Raw genomic sequence first — 19,354 nt, 5'->3', positions numbered from 1 at the left:
ATGCCTTAAAATCAAGGTCTTTATTTCTATTTTACACTCAAAACAAAAAAAGGACACCCTTTTTTTAACTTCGACTCGCCGTTATGAAAAACTGAGAAAAGTGCCCCCTTTTCTCATAAAAAGCGGGACATTTTTAGGATTTGTCTTCGATATAAAGTGAACCAACTTTTTTGGGTAATATTTTATATCTCACTAATCGCAAAAAATGCTGGAAAGAGAAATTTCTCGAGTTTTTCAGCTTTTTGCCTTTTTCTTCAAAGTCGAAAAAAGTCGACTTCTTCCCGACCCCTTTCTTTGTTTGGTCTTTTTGGCGGAATATAGGTGGTAATCCAATTTTCGTGCCTCTTGACTGACAGCTGTTAAAAAATGGCGGGAAATTCTGGGCAATCGTGGCGTTAATTTACAAGTGTTTTATATATGTAGTTGCACACTATAATGGTAGGCGGAATGGTGCAAATTTCAAAGAATCAAAATCACTACCAACATCAACAACCAATCTGAAGTTCAACATTTTTTTCTATTTCAACAATAAAATCCATCCAAATTCAACGATTAATACAATAATCAACATTCGAAGTACGCCTAATTCAACAACTAAAGAAAATCAACATCAACAAAAATTCCTCTTTTCTTCAACGACGATTTGCCTCACAACCAACATCGTACATCAACTTCAACAACAAAACACATTCAACAATAGGACAATTGCACGATGACGATATTTGACTACAACTACCAGAATTCATTTCAGTTTTGCTTTGTTATTTAAATTTGTCAATCCCGCTGAGGATTAAAGAACAATACCCTTAATTTGCACAAGAAAACAACAAACTCAGGGATTCTGGTAGTTGTAGTAAAATGACGTCATCGTGCAATTGTCCTATTTGGGGACTAGCCGCTGGCTATGGTAGAGGGAGGTTGGGACCCAGACATTCTAATCACAGGGCATGCTGGAAAATAGAGGCAAGAGGAAACAAACATGGCGGCCGGAGCTACCAACACTTGCGGCTAAATACAGGAATCGATCCGACTTCTGATTGGTCGAGATGAAACTTGTTAGTCTATGTAAACGTCACTAAAGTGTAGCCCAGTAAGAATGCGATCTGGGTATGGAAAATAAAGTGACCATTCCTGTCGCCAAACTCTCTTTGCGATCGAGTCCACGATGTATGGACGCGCGTCTAGTGTAATTTGGAATATTAATGTTTTTTTATTTTTATTATTATTATTTTTTTAAGTCATTGTTATTTACTGAGCTATGCACTTCAGGTGCTGTATTTATAAATTACTGCCCTTTTTAAAAACACGCGAACTCTGAAGTTCAAAATCCAGCTGACCCGTTTGCGTTTTTCGCTGCCGTCAATATTCTTAGCGGACCTCTTAGGAAACAGAACTTTACTCCAAAGGGTTCAAAAGGTCATGGAAAGGTTATACCATAACTATGACAAGACAATAAAAAACGGATTAAGAGAGGCAATTCAATAGCCAGCCCCTGTCTTAGAACGAATAAAAAACATTGATGAAAATGGTGCAGTGGCAGATGCTCCTCTAAACTTTCACTCCCAAAAGTTCTACCGCCTCGCACCTATCATGCATCGATAGCTGTGATGTTTTCTGAACTCATGTAGTTGTTCTTGAACCATGGTGTTTTATTGAACTACACAAAAAACCTTTAGGTCATGGTTTGTGATTGGTGATTGGCGGATTTCGACCCGTTTTGTGTGTTTTGTGATTGTAATTATGATTGACGGCAGCGAAAAACACAATTGTGAAGACGTCTTTTGAACCTTAGAGTTCGCATGTTTGTGAAAAGCGCAGTAAAGATTATTTTTTTAAATCTGATCCTGAGAAACGTTTTCGCCGACGTCATGCTCGGGAGTCACGCAATGAAAAAAGTAAACCAAGGTCAAGCGCGGATGCTAAGCTGACGGCGGGAAAAGCACGCTAAATGTTATCACCACTGAAACATCTTGCTGTGCTGATGTTTCTTAAACAATAAAAATTTTTAGAATTAATGTCTTATTTCACTTTTACATGCTTTCTAAAGACAAGTGAAACTTTTCAACTCTGATACTATCTACAAATCGACGGATCGTTGTTGTTGTTGTTGGATCGATTCCTGTATTTAGCCCGGGACACTTTCCTTGCTAATTGAAGGAATCAATCCAGCTGAATCCCAGCTGGATAAGTGCCATATTTTAAAACAAACCTAACCTTTGAAGTCGTCAAGAACGTTTAATAACAATGACTTTAAAAAAAAGCATTAATATTCCAAATTACACTCCACGTCCGTACATCGTCAGATCGTGGGCTGGAGATTCGATCGCATGGAGAGGTCGACAGGAATGGTCACTTATCGCATGATTACTAGGCTACACTTTAGTGACGTTTACATACACTAACAAGTTTCATCTCGACCAATCAGAAGGCGGATCGATTCCTGTATTTAGCCGCGAGTCTGTTCATCCGCCATGTTTGTTTCCTCGTGTCTCTATTTCCCAGCATGCCCTGTGATTAGAATTTCTCGGTCCCAACCTCCCTCGACCATAGCCAATCGTTCGTCCCCAAATTGTTGAACGTGTTTTGTTGTTGAAGTTGATGTATGATGTTAGTTGTGAGGCCAATCGTCGTTGAAGAGAAGAGGAATTTTTGTTGATGTTGATTTTCTTTAGTTGTTGAATTAGGCATACTTCGAATGTTGATTATTGTATTAATCGTTGAAGTTGGACGGATTTTATTGTTGATGTAGAAAAAATGTTGAACTGCAGATCGGTTGTTGATGTTGGTAGTGATTTTGATTCGTTGAATTTTGCACTATTCCGCCTACCATACACTTTGAGTTCCCGCAATGTTTCAAGATGTCGGACGTTTACGTCAAGATTAAGATGGACGAGAAAGAAAAAAAGGGGTAAAACTAAAGTCTTCAACTCTAAACAAAAGTAATCTGGCCATGATATTAGGCTCGATCTAAACCAGGGGATCTACGTGAATTTCCTTCGAAGAAGGGAAGATAATTCCACCATTAGATACGCCTGGCTTTTAGCACGTATAGGACTTTGAGAAGACGTACCAGAGGTCGGCGACAAGAACAAATCTCAACCCTCCGCCTGGGCAGAGTGCGCTAGCCGTACTACAACGACCAACTTTCACAACCACCAAGAAGGGTCAAGTGACGTGGAAGGAATCGCTTGTAGTGGTGGAGATGTTGCCGTCTGGCGAAATCAGAGAAGAATTCCAGGTGAACATGTCGCTGACCGAAGAAACTTTGTCCGTCGATGAAGTACAGAGGCTACTAAACAACAATTAGGCTTTGAAGTGATTCTTCTGGATGCAAATACTTCATCGACCGACGAAGTTTCGTCGGTCAACGACACAGTGCACCTGGAACTTTTCTCCGATTTCGCCAGAAGGGGACACCTCCACCATATAAGCGATTTCTTCCACGCCAGTAGACACCATCTTGGTGGTGGTGAAGGTCGGCATCGATCGTTTCTGTTGAGATTTGTTCGCGTGGACGTCGTTTGGTAGGAAAGAGATACACCAAGCGCTTTAGACTGCAGTGCGGGCTCTTAACTGATCTAATTGCATGAGTTTGCAGTCATTCGTTCTCCGCTGACTAAGTACATCTGCTCAAAGTTCTCGACGTGGTAAAAGTCAGTACGAGGGATTTATCTCTCCTTCTTTGAAGGAAATGTAAGTAGATTTCCTGGTTTAGGAAAAGCCTAAATATCATGGCCAGAGTACCTTTGTTTATAGTTAAAGACTTAAGTTTTACCTCTTTTTTCTTTCTCGCCCATCTTAATCTTGACGTAAACGTCCCACATCTTGAAACATTGCCGGAAAACAAAGTGTGGAGCTACATATAAACACTTGAAAATTAAGGCCACAATTCATTGCTCACAATTGCCTGTCATTTTTGACAGCTGTTAGTCGAGAGCACCGAAGATTGGGATTCCCGCCCTTATTTGACAACTGTCCGCTAAAAAGATCAAACAAAGAAAGGAGAAAAAAGTCGACTTTTTTTTTAACTTCAAGAAAAAGGCACAAAGTTGAAAAAACTCGAGAAATTTCTCTTTCCAGCTTTTTTGTGATTGGTGAGATATAAATATTACCCAAGAACGTTTGTTCACTTTATATCGAAGACGACAAATCCTAAAAATATCCGGCTTTTCATGAGAAAAGGGGGCACTTCTCTCAAGTTTCCATAACAGCGAGTGGAAGTTAAAAAAGGGTTTCCTTTTTTTTTAGTTTTCAGTATACGTGTAGAATACAAATAAAGATCTGAATTTTCAGGCGTTTTTCATCTTCGTAATTCGCCTTTTCTGCAAAAAGTAGAATTGCCGGAACCGACCACTGATTGAATGAGCTCTTTGAAATTTTATCTAAATCTGATGACTATCTTGAAATCACTGAAATCATACATCAACTTAAATTTAACTAGCTCAGGAACACGACTAAATTTATATTATCTGTGTAACTCATATTGTAATTAAATTAGCTTAAGACATACTATAGTTTTTATTTTGCGACAGCTGGTACTGTTTGTAAAATATTTCATTTTTCCTTTCCTTTCTTTAAATTTGTGTGTCTCTTCTCCCGCCTCGATTAGGCTCTCCCATACGCGGGTGGAAGCAGGAGAGACCTGGGTGGAAGCTATCGTGAAATTGTAAATTGAAATTGAACGAATTAAGTTGAAGTTTGAAGTTTGAAGTTTGAAGTTAATTTTTCGTGCCTCGCGCGCGTTTTCCTAATTGACTTACTTAGCAAATTCTTTAACTTTTTGAAGGACCAGGGGCCCGTTTCTCGAAAGTCCAGATAATTAACGGGCCCGGTAATCTGTCTCCTTTTACATTAAAGATCGAGGTTTCAATAGTTTTGCATCTAACGTGATAAAACTGTCAGTTAATGAAACAAAATGGAGTTGTTTGCTAGCCAGGACCCGCGCTCTTATTCTTTATTTTTCGATTTGAATATTTGATTTCGGGCCCGAGAAGTTACCGGGACTTTCGAGAAACGGGCCCCAGCTTACAAAAAAGAAGGACGGGATCCTAATAAAGGATCCATGAGCAATAAGTGAAAATATTAAACAAAAGAAGCAAGGCTGATTCTACAGTCGGGAATATATATATTTTTCCAATATTTCGGAAGGCACGGCCTTCCTCTTTCAGGGTCTTACATACAATGGTGAGACGTTAGAATTTGAATTATGTTACTATAATAACACGTGAACATTTAAATAAGAAAAAAGTGAACGTCAAAAGTATGTGAAAATAAAAACCCACCGTTGAAGTTGTAACATGAAAGAAATTTGCAATGTAAAAATAGCATAAATGATAACAAACAGAAGAAAATAATCAAGAATGTATTACATTTCATCTTTCTTATTGATAGTTAGTGGTTCAAGAGTTTTTGTTCCATTGAAAACTGGTACCTCGGCACACATCCTCTAACAGACGGTCTTCATATCATTGAGGGCGGGCAAAAGCGAGCTCGCAGACGTACTCTTGGTGGCGGTGGTCAACAGCACTTCATGAACTGTATAACGAGGTTTCCTAAAATCTGTCCACATTCTTGGAAATGCCTTTGTTCTGCGTACTAATATACATGGTATGTGGTCACTAAGGCCCTTGCGTTCCTAGCCTGCGTGGCAGGCGTTCACGCAGGCGTTCGAAAGGGCATTAAGGGGAATGGAATTAGAGCGCGAGACCGCGCGCGAGGGTTGAGGGAGGAGGGGAACTTTCCTTTCTCCCTCGCCGCCCATCTAATGTCCCCGTAATCACGTGAATGCACATGCAAGTGATGCAACAATATTTGATCGAATCGAACACACACATATTTCAGATATACACATACTGTACTAAATGCGAGAGCAAGAGTGGGTACAAATATAGATTGTTGTTGCTGTTATCGAGACAAGACCAGACAAAACTAATATCATTCCGCAAGTTAGTAGAGAGGAAAAAAAAGATCTTTTGAAACGTCCAGTGCGGCTTGCGACTAGAGGGGAGTAAGTAGAGATCGTAAGGAGTACTACAGTTTGTTCCTTTCCTAACTTGTAAGGGTATTAAATAAATCAACTAGATAACTGAGACAGACAAAGCCACCGTGGAGAATTAAAGCTGAAATTAAAGCTTATCTCTCGACAGTTCTCTGTTGAAAAAGGCTTATTATTCATTCAAAATATTTCCCCAATTCTGATTGGATAAAAACACACGCATAATTCACCATAACCAGTTACAGTGGAACCCCGCCTTACGACCACCCCGTTAATATGACCGTTATTACGACCAACGACCACCTTTGGGAGTCCTGAGTCGTTATTTTCTTTATAAAATTACCCCGTTAATACGACCAGTCAAAATGCTTGGTAGGGCTGCTGAATGAAATCAGACACAATCTGACAAACAATAACCCATTACTAACATTTTATTGAATGTTTTTAGGCAAAGGTGTTAGTGGTTAGCATGACATCCGGTAAATTGCTGTGTGCAGTAAAAAGGATGCATGAATAAATAATACAAAAGATCTGAAAGACTTCACTTTGCAGCATTTCGAGGCTCTCAAAGTTATTTTGCCTTCTTGTTTCTGCTGCCTTCCACTGTGGCTTTTCTCTTCAAGTCCATTTCCTTTTCTTTTCTCCCAGAACGTTGAACTTTGTAATAATTGTGAAAGCGTTGTAAGCTACGATATAGAAAACGGCTCTTCGAGACAAATCACAAGCCCTTTCCTTTCATAACAAGGAATTGAAAGAAGTCAGTGTTTTTTCTCATTACTCGGTTTCGTTTACTGTTAGATTGTTCAGTTGCATTGAATTGCGGTTGTAAGGTTGTTAATTAACTGCAAAAAGGTTGATTTATAACGGATTAAAGGTATACATGTAGTAGAATGTAGTTTAAAAGCATTTTGCACCATAATTTGACCCTACCCCGTTAATACGACCACCCCGTTAATGCGACCAAATTTCAATGGCCCGAAGGTGGTCGTATTAACGGGGTTCCACTGTACTGATGACCAAATTTGGAAGAATTTTGTGTTTAACGAAGAAATGACGTTAAAAATGCAGCCTTCTACAGTTTAATGCACCGTTAGCCAAGAAGACCTGGGTACGAGATTGAGTTGTTTTTGTCATAAAAACTAAAATGGCGGACACTTCACTTGTTTCAAGAGTAAGAACTACAGCTGGAACTAGGCGAAATAATGGCTAAAAACATAGCAAAAACAGCAAAAAGTTGTCGAGATCGAATGGTTGCTGTAACCATAGTTAATTAAAGTGTAATGGTTGGGAAAACCTAGATGCACAACATTCCATAGCATTTCTATCATTGTGAACTTACTGATCAATAGAAACATTGCATTTATTCAGTCACAATTTTTTAACAAAAACAAAGGATTGTTCACGGTCAGGGAGCTTCCAACATAACCTACAACACCTTTGTTTTCAACTTTGGTGTTTGCCAGCACCAGACAGTCTCCTCAACTAATTATTCTGTAACAGGCGACCATATGTTTCAAATCACAATGCAACCCCTCTCGTTTCGGTAGCAGCACTCGATTTCGATCTCAACGATCTTATGCAAAAACAAGGGACTGTAAACAGTGTATCAAGATCGTGCTATGTTTAAGGAGCTGTATTTGTACAATAAACTCTTTTGTTGGTTATGCTATAGTCAAGTCGAAGACTAGCGGTATATTTATCTTTTTGTACAGATTCACGATTCTACACAATGTCAGTGCCAACTGTGTTGCTTATGAATGGAAATCGTTGTCAATGTAAATATGCCCTCTCGTATATTAATTCATGTTACTCCTGTGTTGGACTCTCGCTCCTAACTCATGATCCAAAGGGTCACCCGAAATAAGGCGAGTTGAGTGTTTACGAACTTGCGCCTTACAGGACACATACTCGTGATCCCAAGGGTCACCCGAAATAAAGGAGGTTGACTGTATTACGGACTCTGGCTATTTTAAAGGACGTAAACTTGCGGGTTTTGAGGGTCTCCGCAATAACAGGAGTAGACAACCTATGGTTCATTAAAAATTCAAACACGTGACTTGTTTCCATTTCTATCCTGCGCAGCTAACGTTCTCTGCGCAGCTAACGTTCTCTGCGCAGCTAACGTTCTCACGTGTGTTGTGACCAACACACGTGACCAAGCGCAGAAAACAGAGGCGACATTGAAAATACACCCTTAAGATGATTCATCTTTTATATAATATAAATGAAAACAAACTCAAACTGAACAAAATGTGTTATATTTCTCTTATAGAAAAGTTAATTACAAGTTTTCGTTTAAAATAAGCAAGATTGGCCAGTTTTTGGGAGGGGTATTCGGCCATGAATAATTCACATTAAATTGCTACAGCTCTGCAAGTTCATAAATCGTTTTCAAATGAATTGTCTCGTATCATGGCCCTACCGATCAAATTTTCTGTAAATAATTCATCTATAAATGCAAACGTAGTTTAGTATTACTTCCGTATAAATAGTACCTGGAAACGAATAGAATACTTTATGAGCGGCATGTCCAAATCGGATATTGAGTATACTTTACACTATATTTATCCCAGATTGGGGTATCATGAGAGATCTTGATTATTTTCGCTCTGACTTTTTCGTAGTACGATAACTGCATATTTTTCAATCTACATGTCCTACCTAACTGAGCCGACCCAAAATACTAAGATCAGCATCTCATTTCTAAACTGATTTTTCGCTGTACACGTTAAAAGCAAGAACACATGAAATCTATGAGCTTTCATAAAACTGGAAGTTAATTATTTAATACCTATTCTAGCTGGGAAAGTTCACGCGAAAACAACTCATTACATGGTCCGTTCAAGAACGATTGGTTGTAGAGCGGATTATTAGAGGGGCTTACTGTCACGCATCTGCTATCTTTTTAAAAAGATAAAACGTGTGTTTGCATCAATAAAAAGTTCCAAAAATTATGGTCTAGTTTTTTATTTTTAAAGACTAAATTCGCATTGAAACTGTTCCCTGTCGTCCGTTGCTATGGATAGCAACCAGGTAAAACTGTAATAAAACATGATATCACTTGATCCTGTCTCAGCAAAGCGACGCAGTGGGGATGCCGGATGGTGAAGACGATTCCAAATGTACATCGGAAATCCATCTAATTCTCTCGTTGGCCTGCAATGGATTCAAGACAGCAACAACCAAGTTAGTCTCCTGTACTTTGTAAAGGTAGGGTACCTGGGCGCTTAATCCCTTAAATAAGCTCTATCATCCCGTAAACCCTCTATTAGGCCACCCGGGAGGGTTATTTATTTCAAACACATTTGAGAGGGGGCTTAATAGAGACGGGGGGATTATATAATTTTAGCAAAGACGATGGCATCAATTCTTCATAAATGATTAGAACTACAAAGTGGAAAAGCTCAAGTACAATGGTTGTAGGTCATGCAGCCGAGGATCAAAAACAAATTCGAACGTCCTGCTCAAGAAATAAATACAGTATATCATTTATTAGTAAAGAATAATATGGGGAGGGAAGGGGGAATTGGGGCTCATTAACCTTCTTCCCCTGATAAAGTAGGGCTTATTAGAGAGGGGGAGTGGGGAGGGGCTTAATAGAGGATTTACGGTATGTGTGGCCCAAGGAATATGGATTCTCCTTTGAAATTGGGTATAGATTTTAGGTCCGAAATTAGGTAAGCCTAAAATTTTTGCTCCTGGAAGAAAGGCCTGGAATTGGGTACGTTTTTATTCATTTGACTTTTGAAAGAAGCGGTTTAGGTCTCAGAAGCAGGAGCGGAAAAAACACTTTGTCGAGTTTTCTAGGAGTACCCTCAGGGGGCTGGAATTTGCCCTGCTCACAATACTCTTTCTTCGTGCTGATGCATTAATTCTTGAAAATGTGACTAATTCTTTAACTGAACATGAAAGGAAATGCTTTTTAGAGGTCGAAATCAAGTGCAAACTGTAATGGTGATAGACTCTCAAGTGTTAAAGGCTTAGAGATGAACTGAATTCTCTTACGCTTAATTCGCTTATGTATTTTTTTATATGTTATTGATTCTTTTCAGTTACCATGAACAAAAGCCTCAGGTATGAAAATTCAAATGAAGCTAGATCTTCGTTGCCATTTTGTGGTTTATTACATCAGTTGTACAAAGTGTTATTCTTATTCTGTCGATCTGCGGATTAAATGACTACTTTTCGGTGGGGTTCTTTGTTTCTCAATCGCACTTCTGACGGAAAATAAAAGGCTTTTTCTCCAAACGATCAAGAGCTAGAAATCTAAGAACTTAAGGTTAAAGCCCTTTCACTTCACAGGCCTGTGAACATGTGATTATTTTTCTATCTTATCTTACAGTGAGGACCTCACCTTTCACTGGCCAAAATTCAATGTCACGTCATCACCAATCAGCACGAATGGAGCCCAGTGCTTCACGGCATTGAATTTTTCCGACTCCCGAATCCTTTTCATGGCATGATGAAGCGACTTACTTGCACTTTGCCCTGCTAATAAATGATCGTAAAAGTGTCTCATAAAAGCAAGAGTGGCTTCGTCGTCAATCTCCCACAGTGTGGCAATAACGGAACGCGCACCGGCTCCCAAAAAGGCACGTGCAATACCAACCACGCCTTCGACTTTGATCTTTCCTCGCCCACTGTTGGCGTAGCTTAACACAACAAGCTTGGCGTGCACTTTTGCATCCAGCACATCTGCCATCGTCAAAAGAAAGTCTTTCTCTTTAGGTCTTTTGGCAGCAGGAAAATTAGGAGACAAAATAATTTCTCCGGTTTCTGTACGGCCATGTGCTGCTATGTGCACTAACGAAACTGAGTTGAGCCCGCTTAAGACCCGATCTTTTGTAGCGTTCTTTCCGGTGAGAGGCGCGATGTTTAGACTTTGTCCAACCATTTTTACCTCTTCCTCAGTACCTGGAAGCTGCGGAAACGGTCTGCAGCCTTTGATGCGTACAGTTTCCACCCACGGGTTGCCAACAAGTAGAGCCCCCGATGTACTATGGCGGCCCTCCGGACATTCTGCCAGCAGCCTCAAGGTTGTCAGTGATGGAACCAATCTAATTCTAAGCGTTTCAGATAAATACCTGGAATTTTGGTCCACAAGGGCAGCATAAGGAATTAAGAATGATGAACCGTCAGGGACAATGACGAGTTCATCACCTTCTATCGAGTGTGAAAATGGGGCGATAATCATGTCGTACAATACTTTTAAAGCACCACCCTGGTCTTCAATCTCTTTCCGGGAGAGAATCTTTTTCCACAGGCTTTTGTTCACACCAATCTGTTTGTAGGTTTGGTATGTCATTGATGTCAAGTCATTACTGACTCCCTGTTGCACAAACCCACACTGCTTTCCCCCCTTTAACAGCATCCAGATATTCACTGACTTGGTATCATTCATTAGAAATAACGTGGGTGACGAAATATGTTTTGAAATGATAAGTTCCGTCTGCTGTTTCGACAACGAACAAATCGATTTCCTGACGCCATATTGCGATTCCAAGAGGTCCACGAGAGCTTCTGCACGTCCCCTCTCAGCTGTTAAAAGCGCCTCGAGTGTCTTACGTTCAGTGCGTTGTTGTAATTGCAGTCTCACTAAACGACTAACGCAATCACGTTCATTCCGAAAGGCGATTTTCCACTCGTCGTTTCCTTGAAGGAGGACTGTCATTTCCTCTACCAGTTCAATACAGGATTTAAAACACTGCTCGGCTTTGAAGTAGTCGCCAAGAAACCAAAGAACACAAGCAAGGTTATCATATCCACGTTGTTCTGCATCTTTGTTTCCAGTCTCGTTTGCTATACTTATGGCTAGCTGATAATTTTCCATTGCTTTCTTGAAATCCCTGAGATGCGCATAGACACCAGCGAAGTTGATGTATGTAGTTCCTTCTCCATTTTTGTCTCCAGTATCTTTCGCCATTCTTAGACTCAGCTGATAACACTCGATCGCTTTTTTCAAATCACCGAGAGACTGATAGACGCAGCCAACGCTTTTATATATAGCACCTTGTTGATATTTGTTTCCAGTATCTTTTGCGATTTTTAGAGCCAGCTGATAAAACTCGATTGCTTTTTGGAAATCACTGAGAGAATCATAGGCAGTGCCAAGGTTGTTATATATACTTGCTTCTCCATCTTTGTTTCCAGTATCTTTTGCGATTTTTAGAGCCGTCTGATAAAACTCGATTGCTTTTTTGAAATCGCTGAGAGACTGATAGGCAAGGCCAAGGTTGTTATATATACTTGCTTCTTGATCTTTGTTTCCAGTATCTTTTGCGATTCTTAGAGCCAGCTGAGAAATTTCGATTGCTTTTTTGAAATCGCTGAGAGACTGATAGGCACTGCCAAGGTTGTTATATATAGATCCTTCTTGATCTTTGTTTCCAGTATATATCGCGATTCTTAGAGCCAGCTGATAGAACTCGATTGCTTTTTTGAACTCACTGAGAGACTGATAGGCAAGGCCAAGGTTGTTATATATAGTTCCTTCTTGATCTTTGTTTCCAGTATCTTTTGCGATTTTTAGAGCCAGCTGATAGAACACGATTGCTTTTTTGAAATCGCTGAGAGACTTATAGGCACTGCCAAGGTTGTTATATGAACTTGCTTCTCCATCTTTGTTTCCAGTATCTTTTGCGATTTTTAGAGCCAGCTGATGAAACTCGATTGCTTTTTTGAAATCGCTGAGAGACTGATAGGCTCTGCCAATGTTGTTATATATAGCTGCTTCTTGATCTTTGTTTCCAGTATCTTTTGCGATTTTTAGAGCCAGCTGATAGAACTCGATTGCTTTTTTGAAATCGCTGAGAGACTTATAGGCACTGCCAAGGTTGTTATATGAACTTGCTTCTCCATCTTTGTTTCCAGTATCTTTTGCGATTTTTAGAGCCAGCTGATGAAACTCGATTGCTTTTTTGAAATCGCTGAGAGACTGATAGGCTCTGCCAATGTTGTTATATATAGCTGCTTCTTGATCTTTGTTTCCAGTATCTTTTGCGATTTTTAGAGCCAGCTGATAGAACTCGATTGCTTTCTTGAAATCGCTGAGAGACTTATAGGCACTGCCAAGGTTGTTATATGAACTTGCTTCTCCATCTTTGTTTCCAGTATCTTTTGCGATTTTTAGAGCCAGCTGATGAAACTCGATTGCTTTTTTGAAATCGCTGAGAGACTGATAGGCTCTGCCAATGTTGTTATATATAGCTGCTTCTAAATCTTTGTTTCCAGTATCTTTTGCGATTTTTAAAGCTAGCTGAGAAAACTCGATTGCTTTTTTGAAATCGCTGAGAGACTGATAGGCACTGCCAAGTTTGCTATATGTCCTTGCTTCTTGATCTTTGTTTCCAGTATCTTTTGCGATTTTTAGAGCCAGCTGATGAAACTCGATTGCTTTTTTGAAATCGCTGAGAGACTTATAGGCACTGCCAAGGTTGTTATATATAGTTGCTTCTTGATCTTTGTTTCCAGTATCTTTTGCGATTTTTAAAGCTAGCTGAGAAAACTCGATTGCTTTTTTGAAATCGCTGAGAGACTGATAGGCACTGCCAAGTTTGCTATATGTCCTTGCTTCTTGATCTTTGTTTCCACTATCTTTTGCGATTTTTAGAGCCAGCTGATGAAACTCGATTGCTTTTTTGAAATCGCTGAGAGACTTATAGGCACTGCCAAGGTTGTTATATATAGTTGCTTCTTGATCTTTGTTTCCAGTATCTTTTGCGATTTTTAGAGCCAGCTGATAGAACTCGATTGCTTTTTTGAAATCGCTGAGAGACTGATAGGCACTGCCAAGGTTGTTATATATACTTGCTTCTTGATCTTTGTTTCCAGTATCTTTTGCGATTCTTAGAGCCAGCTGATAAAACTCGATTGCTTTTTTGAAATCGCTGAGAGACTGATGGGCACTGCCAAGGTTGTTATATATATTTGCTTCTTGATCTTTGTTGCCAGTATCTTTTGCGATTCTTAGAGCCAGCTGATAAAACTCGATTGCTTTTTTGAAATCACTGAGAGACTGATAGGCACTGCCAAGGTTTTTATATGTAGTTGCTTCTTGATCTTTGTTTCCAGTATCTTTTGCGATTTTTAGAGCCAGCTGATAAAACTCGATTGCTTTCTTGAACTCGCTGAGAGACTGATAGGCAAGGCCAAGGTTGTTATATATAGTTCCTTGTTGATCTTTGTTTCCAGTATCTTTTGCGATTTTTAGAGCGAGCTGATAAAACTCGATTGCTTTTTTGAACTCACTGAGAGACTGATAGGCAAGGCCAAGGTTGTTATATATAGTTCCTTCTTGATCTTTGTTTCCAGTATCTTTTGCGATTTTTAGAGCCAGCTGATAAAACTCGATTGCTTTTTTGAAATCACTGAGAGACAGATATGCTTCGCCAAGGTTGTTATAGCTAACTCCTTCTGCGTCTTTGTTCCGGATCTGTTTGGCTTCATTCAATGACATCTCGAAGTAATCCCGGGCTATTTTAAAATCACCGCGTTTTGAAGCTTTCAGTCCAAGGTGATTACTGTACAACCAATTCGTTTTGGAAGTTTGTTCGGGTTTTCCATGTTTACCTTTACTTCCTGGGCATGCCTATAAAATATGTAAAACAAACCCTCTTTTGAAGCAAGTTATGGTATAGAAGATGTTTTTAATGTAAAGTTATACCCTTCGTGAGGAAGAAAATAGCCGGCAAGATTTTTTGTCGCAATACGAACAGTCAACTCTTTTCTAGCGGATTTAACGTCGAGATTTTGGACGACTCCCGCTAATACTGCTGCAGCCAAATCCTCAGCAATACAAAATCCCACTATTATTACTTGCGTGAGATTGTGGTTCTGAAAACAGATTAGCACATAATATAGCTCGGAAAGCAAGTTTCTGAGTATTAGAGTACCAGAGTGTCTCCTGCTCTCTCAAGTATAGGGGTATTACTGATGAACTGTATTTCTTAAACGGATACTACAAGAGCTGATATTTGACCAGTCCGCCTTGACTCCCCGTTCATTTATTTTCTCGGCTATGAAAGTTATCGCACAGAGAATCAAGGGAGCCTTCCATTCAACCAAACCTTTCGAAAATTTGGAAACAGAGGCAAATGGTACAGAAATTTCCAGGACATGTTTCCAGAAATTGTCGAAACTGTTGAATTTCCGAAATGCGAACCATTCAAAGGAAAATTCGGCCTAGAAATCCCCGAAGCAAAAATGAATGGAAAGAAAACTTCCGGGAAAAAAAATTGGGTATACCTCGCGAGGTTGTCCTCTTTTTTGGAAGTTTTTAAAAATGCTGTTCTATTTGCTACGGGAAAATGCCGAAAATTCCAGCAAGCTGACGTTTTGTTTGAATGGAAAGCTCCTAAAGTTTCTTTAAGGAAACTATTTTTCGGACACTTTGTCTTTTCTAGTAGTTATGAACTAATATTTATTTTAATTAGGGAATGCTGTATATGTGGATAGAAAATAGACATTAACTTCCATCAACATTAATTCAAACCCTTGAAATCTCATATATAACCTTTTCAAGCTCCATCATCACTGATCATTGGTTGAATCGAAACAGCTGAGTTCAATGCAAGAAAGACGAACCAGCCATTCGACTGTATTTAACATTCGCCGAAAAGGAACGAATGGTGGTATCGATGGAATCTTTTCTATAGACGTATTCGGCTAACTCAATGTTGTACCCAATTCAAATCTCCCGGGGTTAAGATTCTTTGTGTACTGTATTTGCACTATAATATTGCATTCACATTTAAATGATATGGAAATTCCTGAAACAAAACGTTTTATCCCCAAAGGGTTTGAATTGGGTACAACATTTAGTTAGCCGAATAGGTCTATTAGAGTCAACCATATGGTATCATCAGCAAAAAGTATTAATATGTAATATGTATGTCACTTCGACAATTTAAAGGCAAAACGATTCAAAATGCCCTTTTATATATAAGAAATAAAACAAAATACCTCGTTCTTCACGGCTCTTCTACTCGTCGTTTTATTTACGCAGTTCAACGCCAGTTTTCTTAGTTCAAGCAACGTGGTGTTTTCCGTGTCGATCTTTTCAAATTGTTAAGGTGTAAATAATATCGAAATTAAGTTGAAGTTAAGAATGCTTGCAGTAGGTGGAATATAATTAACTTATCTCATCTTGTTGTGATTCTAGTCCACCACGGGGTTGTATCAAATCATATACAACTAGGTGAAAACAAAAAGATACACCCCCCCCCCTTTTTGGCTTGGAAAGCAAAAATGTTTTAAAAAGAACGTGTACCGTGTTAAATCGGTCAGGGCGTTGCGCCTTATGAGCAGCCTGTTTAGAAGCAAAAAAAAGAAAACGGTCAAACCTGTATATTATGGCCCTGTATGTATCGGTCACCCTATATACTACGGCTACTGGACAACTCTCCGAAAGTTGATCTGTGTAAAGCGGTCACCTCTCTAAAACGAATGCGGTCCGGCCCCCTTTAGACTCCCAAAATGCACGATTGCATTATTTTTTACCTGTGTATAAAGGTCAACAAATAGGATTACGATCAAATCATACAGCAAACTTTGCTGTGTGTCCTCCAAAGTACACGGAAAAATGAATTCTAGCGAAATCGTCAAATCAATTAGCCATTTCATGGCGATCGAATGGAGGAAACTATAGCTACAAGCGTTGGACGAACTCAACATCCAGTTTAGTTTACAGGAAACTTATTATATATAGCGGTCGCCCATATCTTAAGGGTGACAGACGATACAGGTATGACTGTAGTAAACGCAGCAAGCTCCCAGCAACATAGTTAAAGAGAGGATAATCCTCTCTTGTTAATATTGCTGTCACTGTTATTGCTACACAGACTTTTTAAAAACTCACTTTTATTAGAAATAACGTTTGTGTTTTGGGGGTCGTTTATGAGCAAAACAAAGAAATACTAAGAAAATATCACGTACTTCTGTGTAATTCGCAGAAGAAGTTTAGATAAGCATCGCCCTCAAATAAGCACCGAACCGTTAGTCGATAAAAATGGTAACCAGATCGTAACGGAAGTGCAGGTGTATAACAAGTTGCGAAAATAAATCATCTTTCAGCTATGGAGGAATACTTAGAGTAAAAGGATACTGCTAGGTCTTCGTCCTTGCCGTTTACTTTAACTCCCTCAGTATAAAAGTAACCGGCGTTGCTGTAATCTTCCTTTAAGTACGCTTCATTGCCTTCGGTTTTGTAGACTTCAGCTATTGCTAAAAATAAAGCAGGTTGTTTTATTATGCCATTAAATCGAAAAATAACTACATCAAATCTACTGAACATGGGCTTTATAAGTGTTCCAAATTTTGTTCCTGGGTTTATTTTCAATGTCAGTACAGTATCCTCGACGGCAGAGCTTGAATCGTGAACTGATTCTTTCGACAGGAAGAGTGATAGAAAAAATAAAGAAAGAAAACAAAAATAAAATGGTGAATTATAATTGTGAGTACGATAAAAGTACAGCACGTGACTACCGTATCCAAATATTTTTTGTGTTTATTTCCATCTTCACCTCTTTGCTACAAGTGGCGATTAAAAAACAAATGACAGAGATCATTTTTTCCCCGGTCAGGCAAATGGTGTCACTTATTAACTCATAAATGGCGTTGACAATGACATTAGTTACAGATAGTGGCAAATTTGCTCGTTCAGTTACTCACTTTCTGAAGTTAAAAATTCCGAAAAAGCTTGAAATGCATTAAATAAGTAGCTCCAGAAGGAACACGTACTACTAAGGCGTTATGCGGTACGTGTGCATCTTTGGGTTTGGCGGGAAAATAGGAATCATACTTGCCGGGAGCTAATGCAGTGCTGTCTATAACGGTGAATCCAAAAGCCTTAAAAGAACTCGCCGGCCACAAATTACAGAAAAAGCTTAATCTAGATAAAAGATTAAAAAACCACCTTCAGTGGAGAAACTATTTAACGACTTTCACTCTTTAACCATGCACTTCCGTATGTTGAATGTTTTCAAATGTTTAAGGCCTTTTGGTGATACACTGTTAACAGTTGTAAAAATCTTTACCTCTCATTGTGTCATCGTCAAAGTTCAGCTCTTTTCCGGTACCAAGTGACGTAACATCACGGTCACATGCTTCTCCGTTTCCACTCTGTGCCATAATGGTTTGACCTGGAGAAATCAGTAAAAGGCTTTAAACTAATATTCTCTTCACTTGTATATAAGCTCTGGTACCAAAACAACCATTCATTTTGCCACAAGTGGTAAACTAACATTAGGTCACGGGTTCAAACCCCGTTGAGGTCCTGAATTTTTTTCAGGCTTCTTTACGCAATTGCATAAATTGCGTTCACTGCGACGATCATTTCTTCATTTTCCAGACTTTTATTGCCGAAAAAAAAAAGCCAATCAAAATTCTGTGGCAGGCAGTCATGAAACGCGCGGTGAAGTAATTTTCATATCACAGGACAGTACATGTAAGCTGATTCACTTTTCTATTGCGCTTTCAATCAAAACGTGAGACTGCTTTCCAGAATTCAGTGGTCCACTCGCTCAGGCCACCTTAGTAACCAACCATTACCAACTTACGTTTCGAAAATCTCAGTGGCTGATTCATCTTCAGATTCAGAGCAATGTTCTTTTTCTTCAGTTCTAAATAATAATTTTGTTACGTAGTCAATCGCCTTAGTAACAGGGAGTTACAGTGCCACTTCAGTAACGCGTGACAGAACCATCCCCGGCGTGTATTTGAAAACAGATTCAGGAGTTAATTGCACCAATGTGCTATCATTAGAATTACCCTTATAAACATATTATCTTATTTTCATGCAAGTGAAATAAAATTACTTGTAGCTTTTTAGAACTTAAGGTAAAAAGCTTAATTCGTTATTGATCAGTAATACCGGCAGGACAGTACATGTAAGCTGATTCACTTTTCTATTGCGCTTTCAATCAAAACGTGAGACTGCTTTCCAGAATTCAGTGGTCCACTCGCTCAGGCCACCTTAGTAACCAACCATTACCAACTTACGTTTCGAAAATCTCAGTGGCTGATTCATCTTCAGATTCAGAGCAATGTTCTTTTTCTTCAGTTCTAAATAATAATTTTGTTACGTAGTCAATCGCCTTAGTAACAGGGAGTTACAGTGCCACTTCAGTAACGCGTGACAGAACCATCCCCGGCGTGTATTTGAAAACAGATTCAGGAGTTAATTGCACCAATGTGCTATCATTAGAATTACCCTTATAAACATATTATCTTATTTTCATGCAAGTGAAATAAAATTACTTGTAGCTTTTTAGAACTTAAGGTAAAAAGCTTAATTCGTTATTGATCAGTAATACCGGCTTTGTTGATAAAAATTCGTGACAAACTACCAAATCTTAAGATTGG

General features: G+C 39.1%; 1 protein-coding gene across 1 annotated transcript; it reads right to left on the bottom strand.

The window, feature by feature from the left end:
* Positions 1 to 8,905: 8,905 nt before the first annotated feature.
* LOC140925603 (tetratricopeptide repeat protein 28-like) lies at positions 8,906 to 11,918 on the bottom strand. The gene is made up of 2 exons (XM_073375520.1): positions 10,350 to 11,918; positions 8,906 to 9,151 (listed from the first exon to the last, which is right to left on the bottom strand). The coding sequence occupies exon 1, from the start codon at positions 11,916 to 11,918 to the stop codon at positions 10,353 to 10,355; it is 1,566 nt and encodes a 521-aa protein (XP_073231621.1). The 3' UTR covers positions 8,906 to 9,151; positions 10,350 to 10,352.
* Positions 11,919 to 19,354: the final 7,436 nt, after the last annotated feature.

This window comes from Porites lutea, chromosome 2 (assembly GCF_958299795.1).
Source record: "Porites lutea chromosome 2, jaPorLute2.1, whole genome shotgun sequence".
NCBI lineage: Eukaryota > Metazoa > Cnidaria > Anthozoa > Scleractinia > Poritidae > Porites > Porites lutea.
Note: the sequence above shows the minus strand (reverse complement) of the source record. Positions and strands in the feature narration are given on the sequence as shown.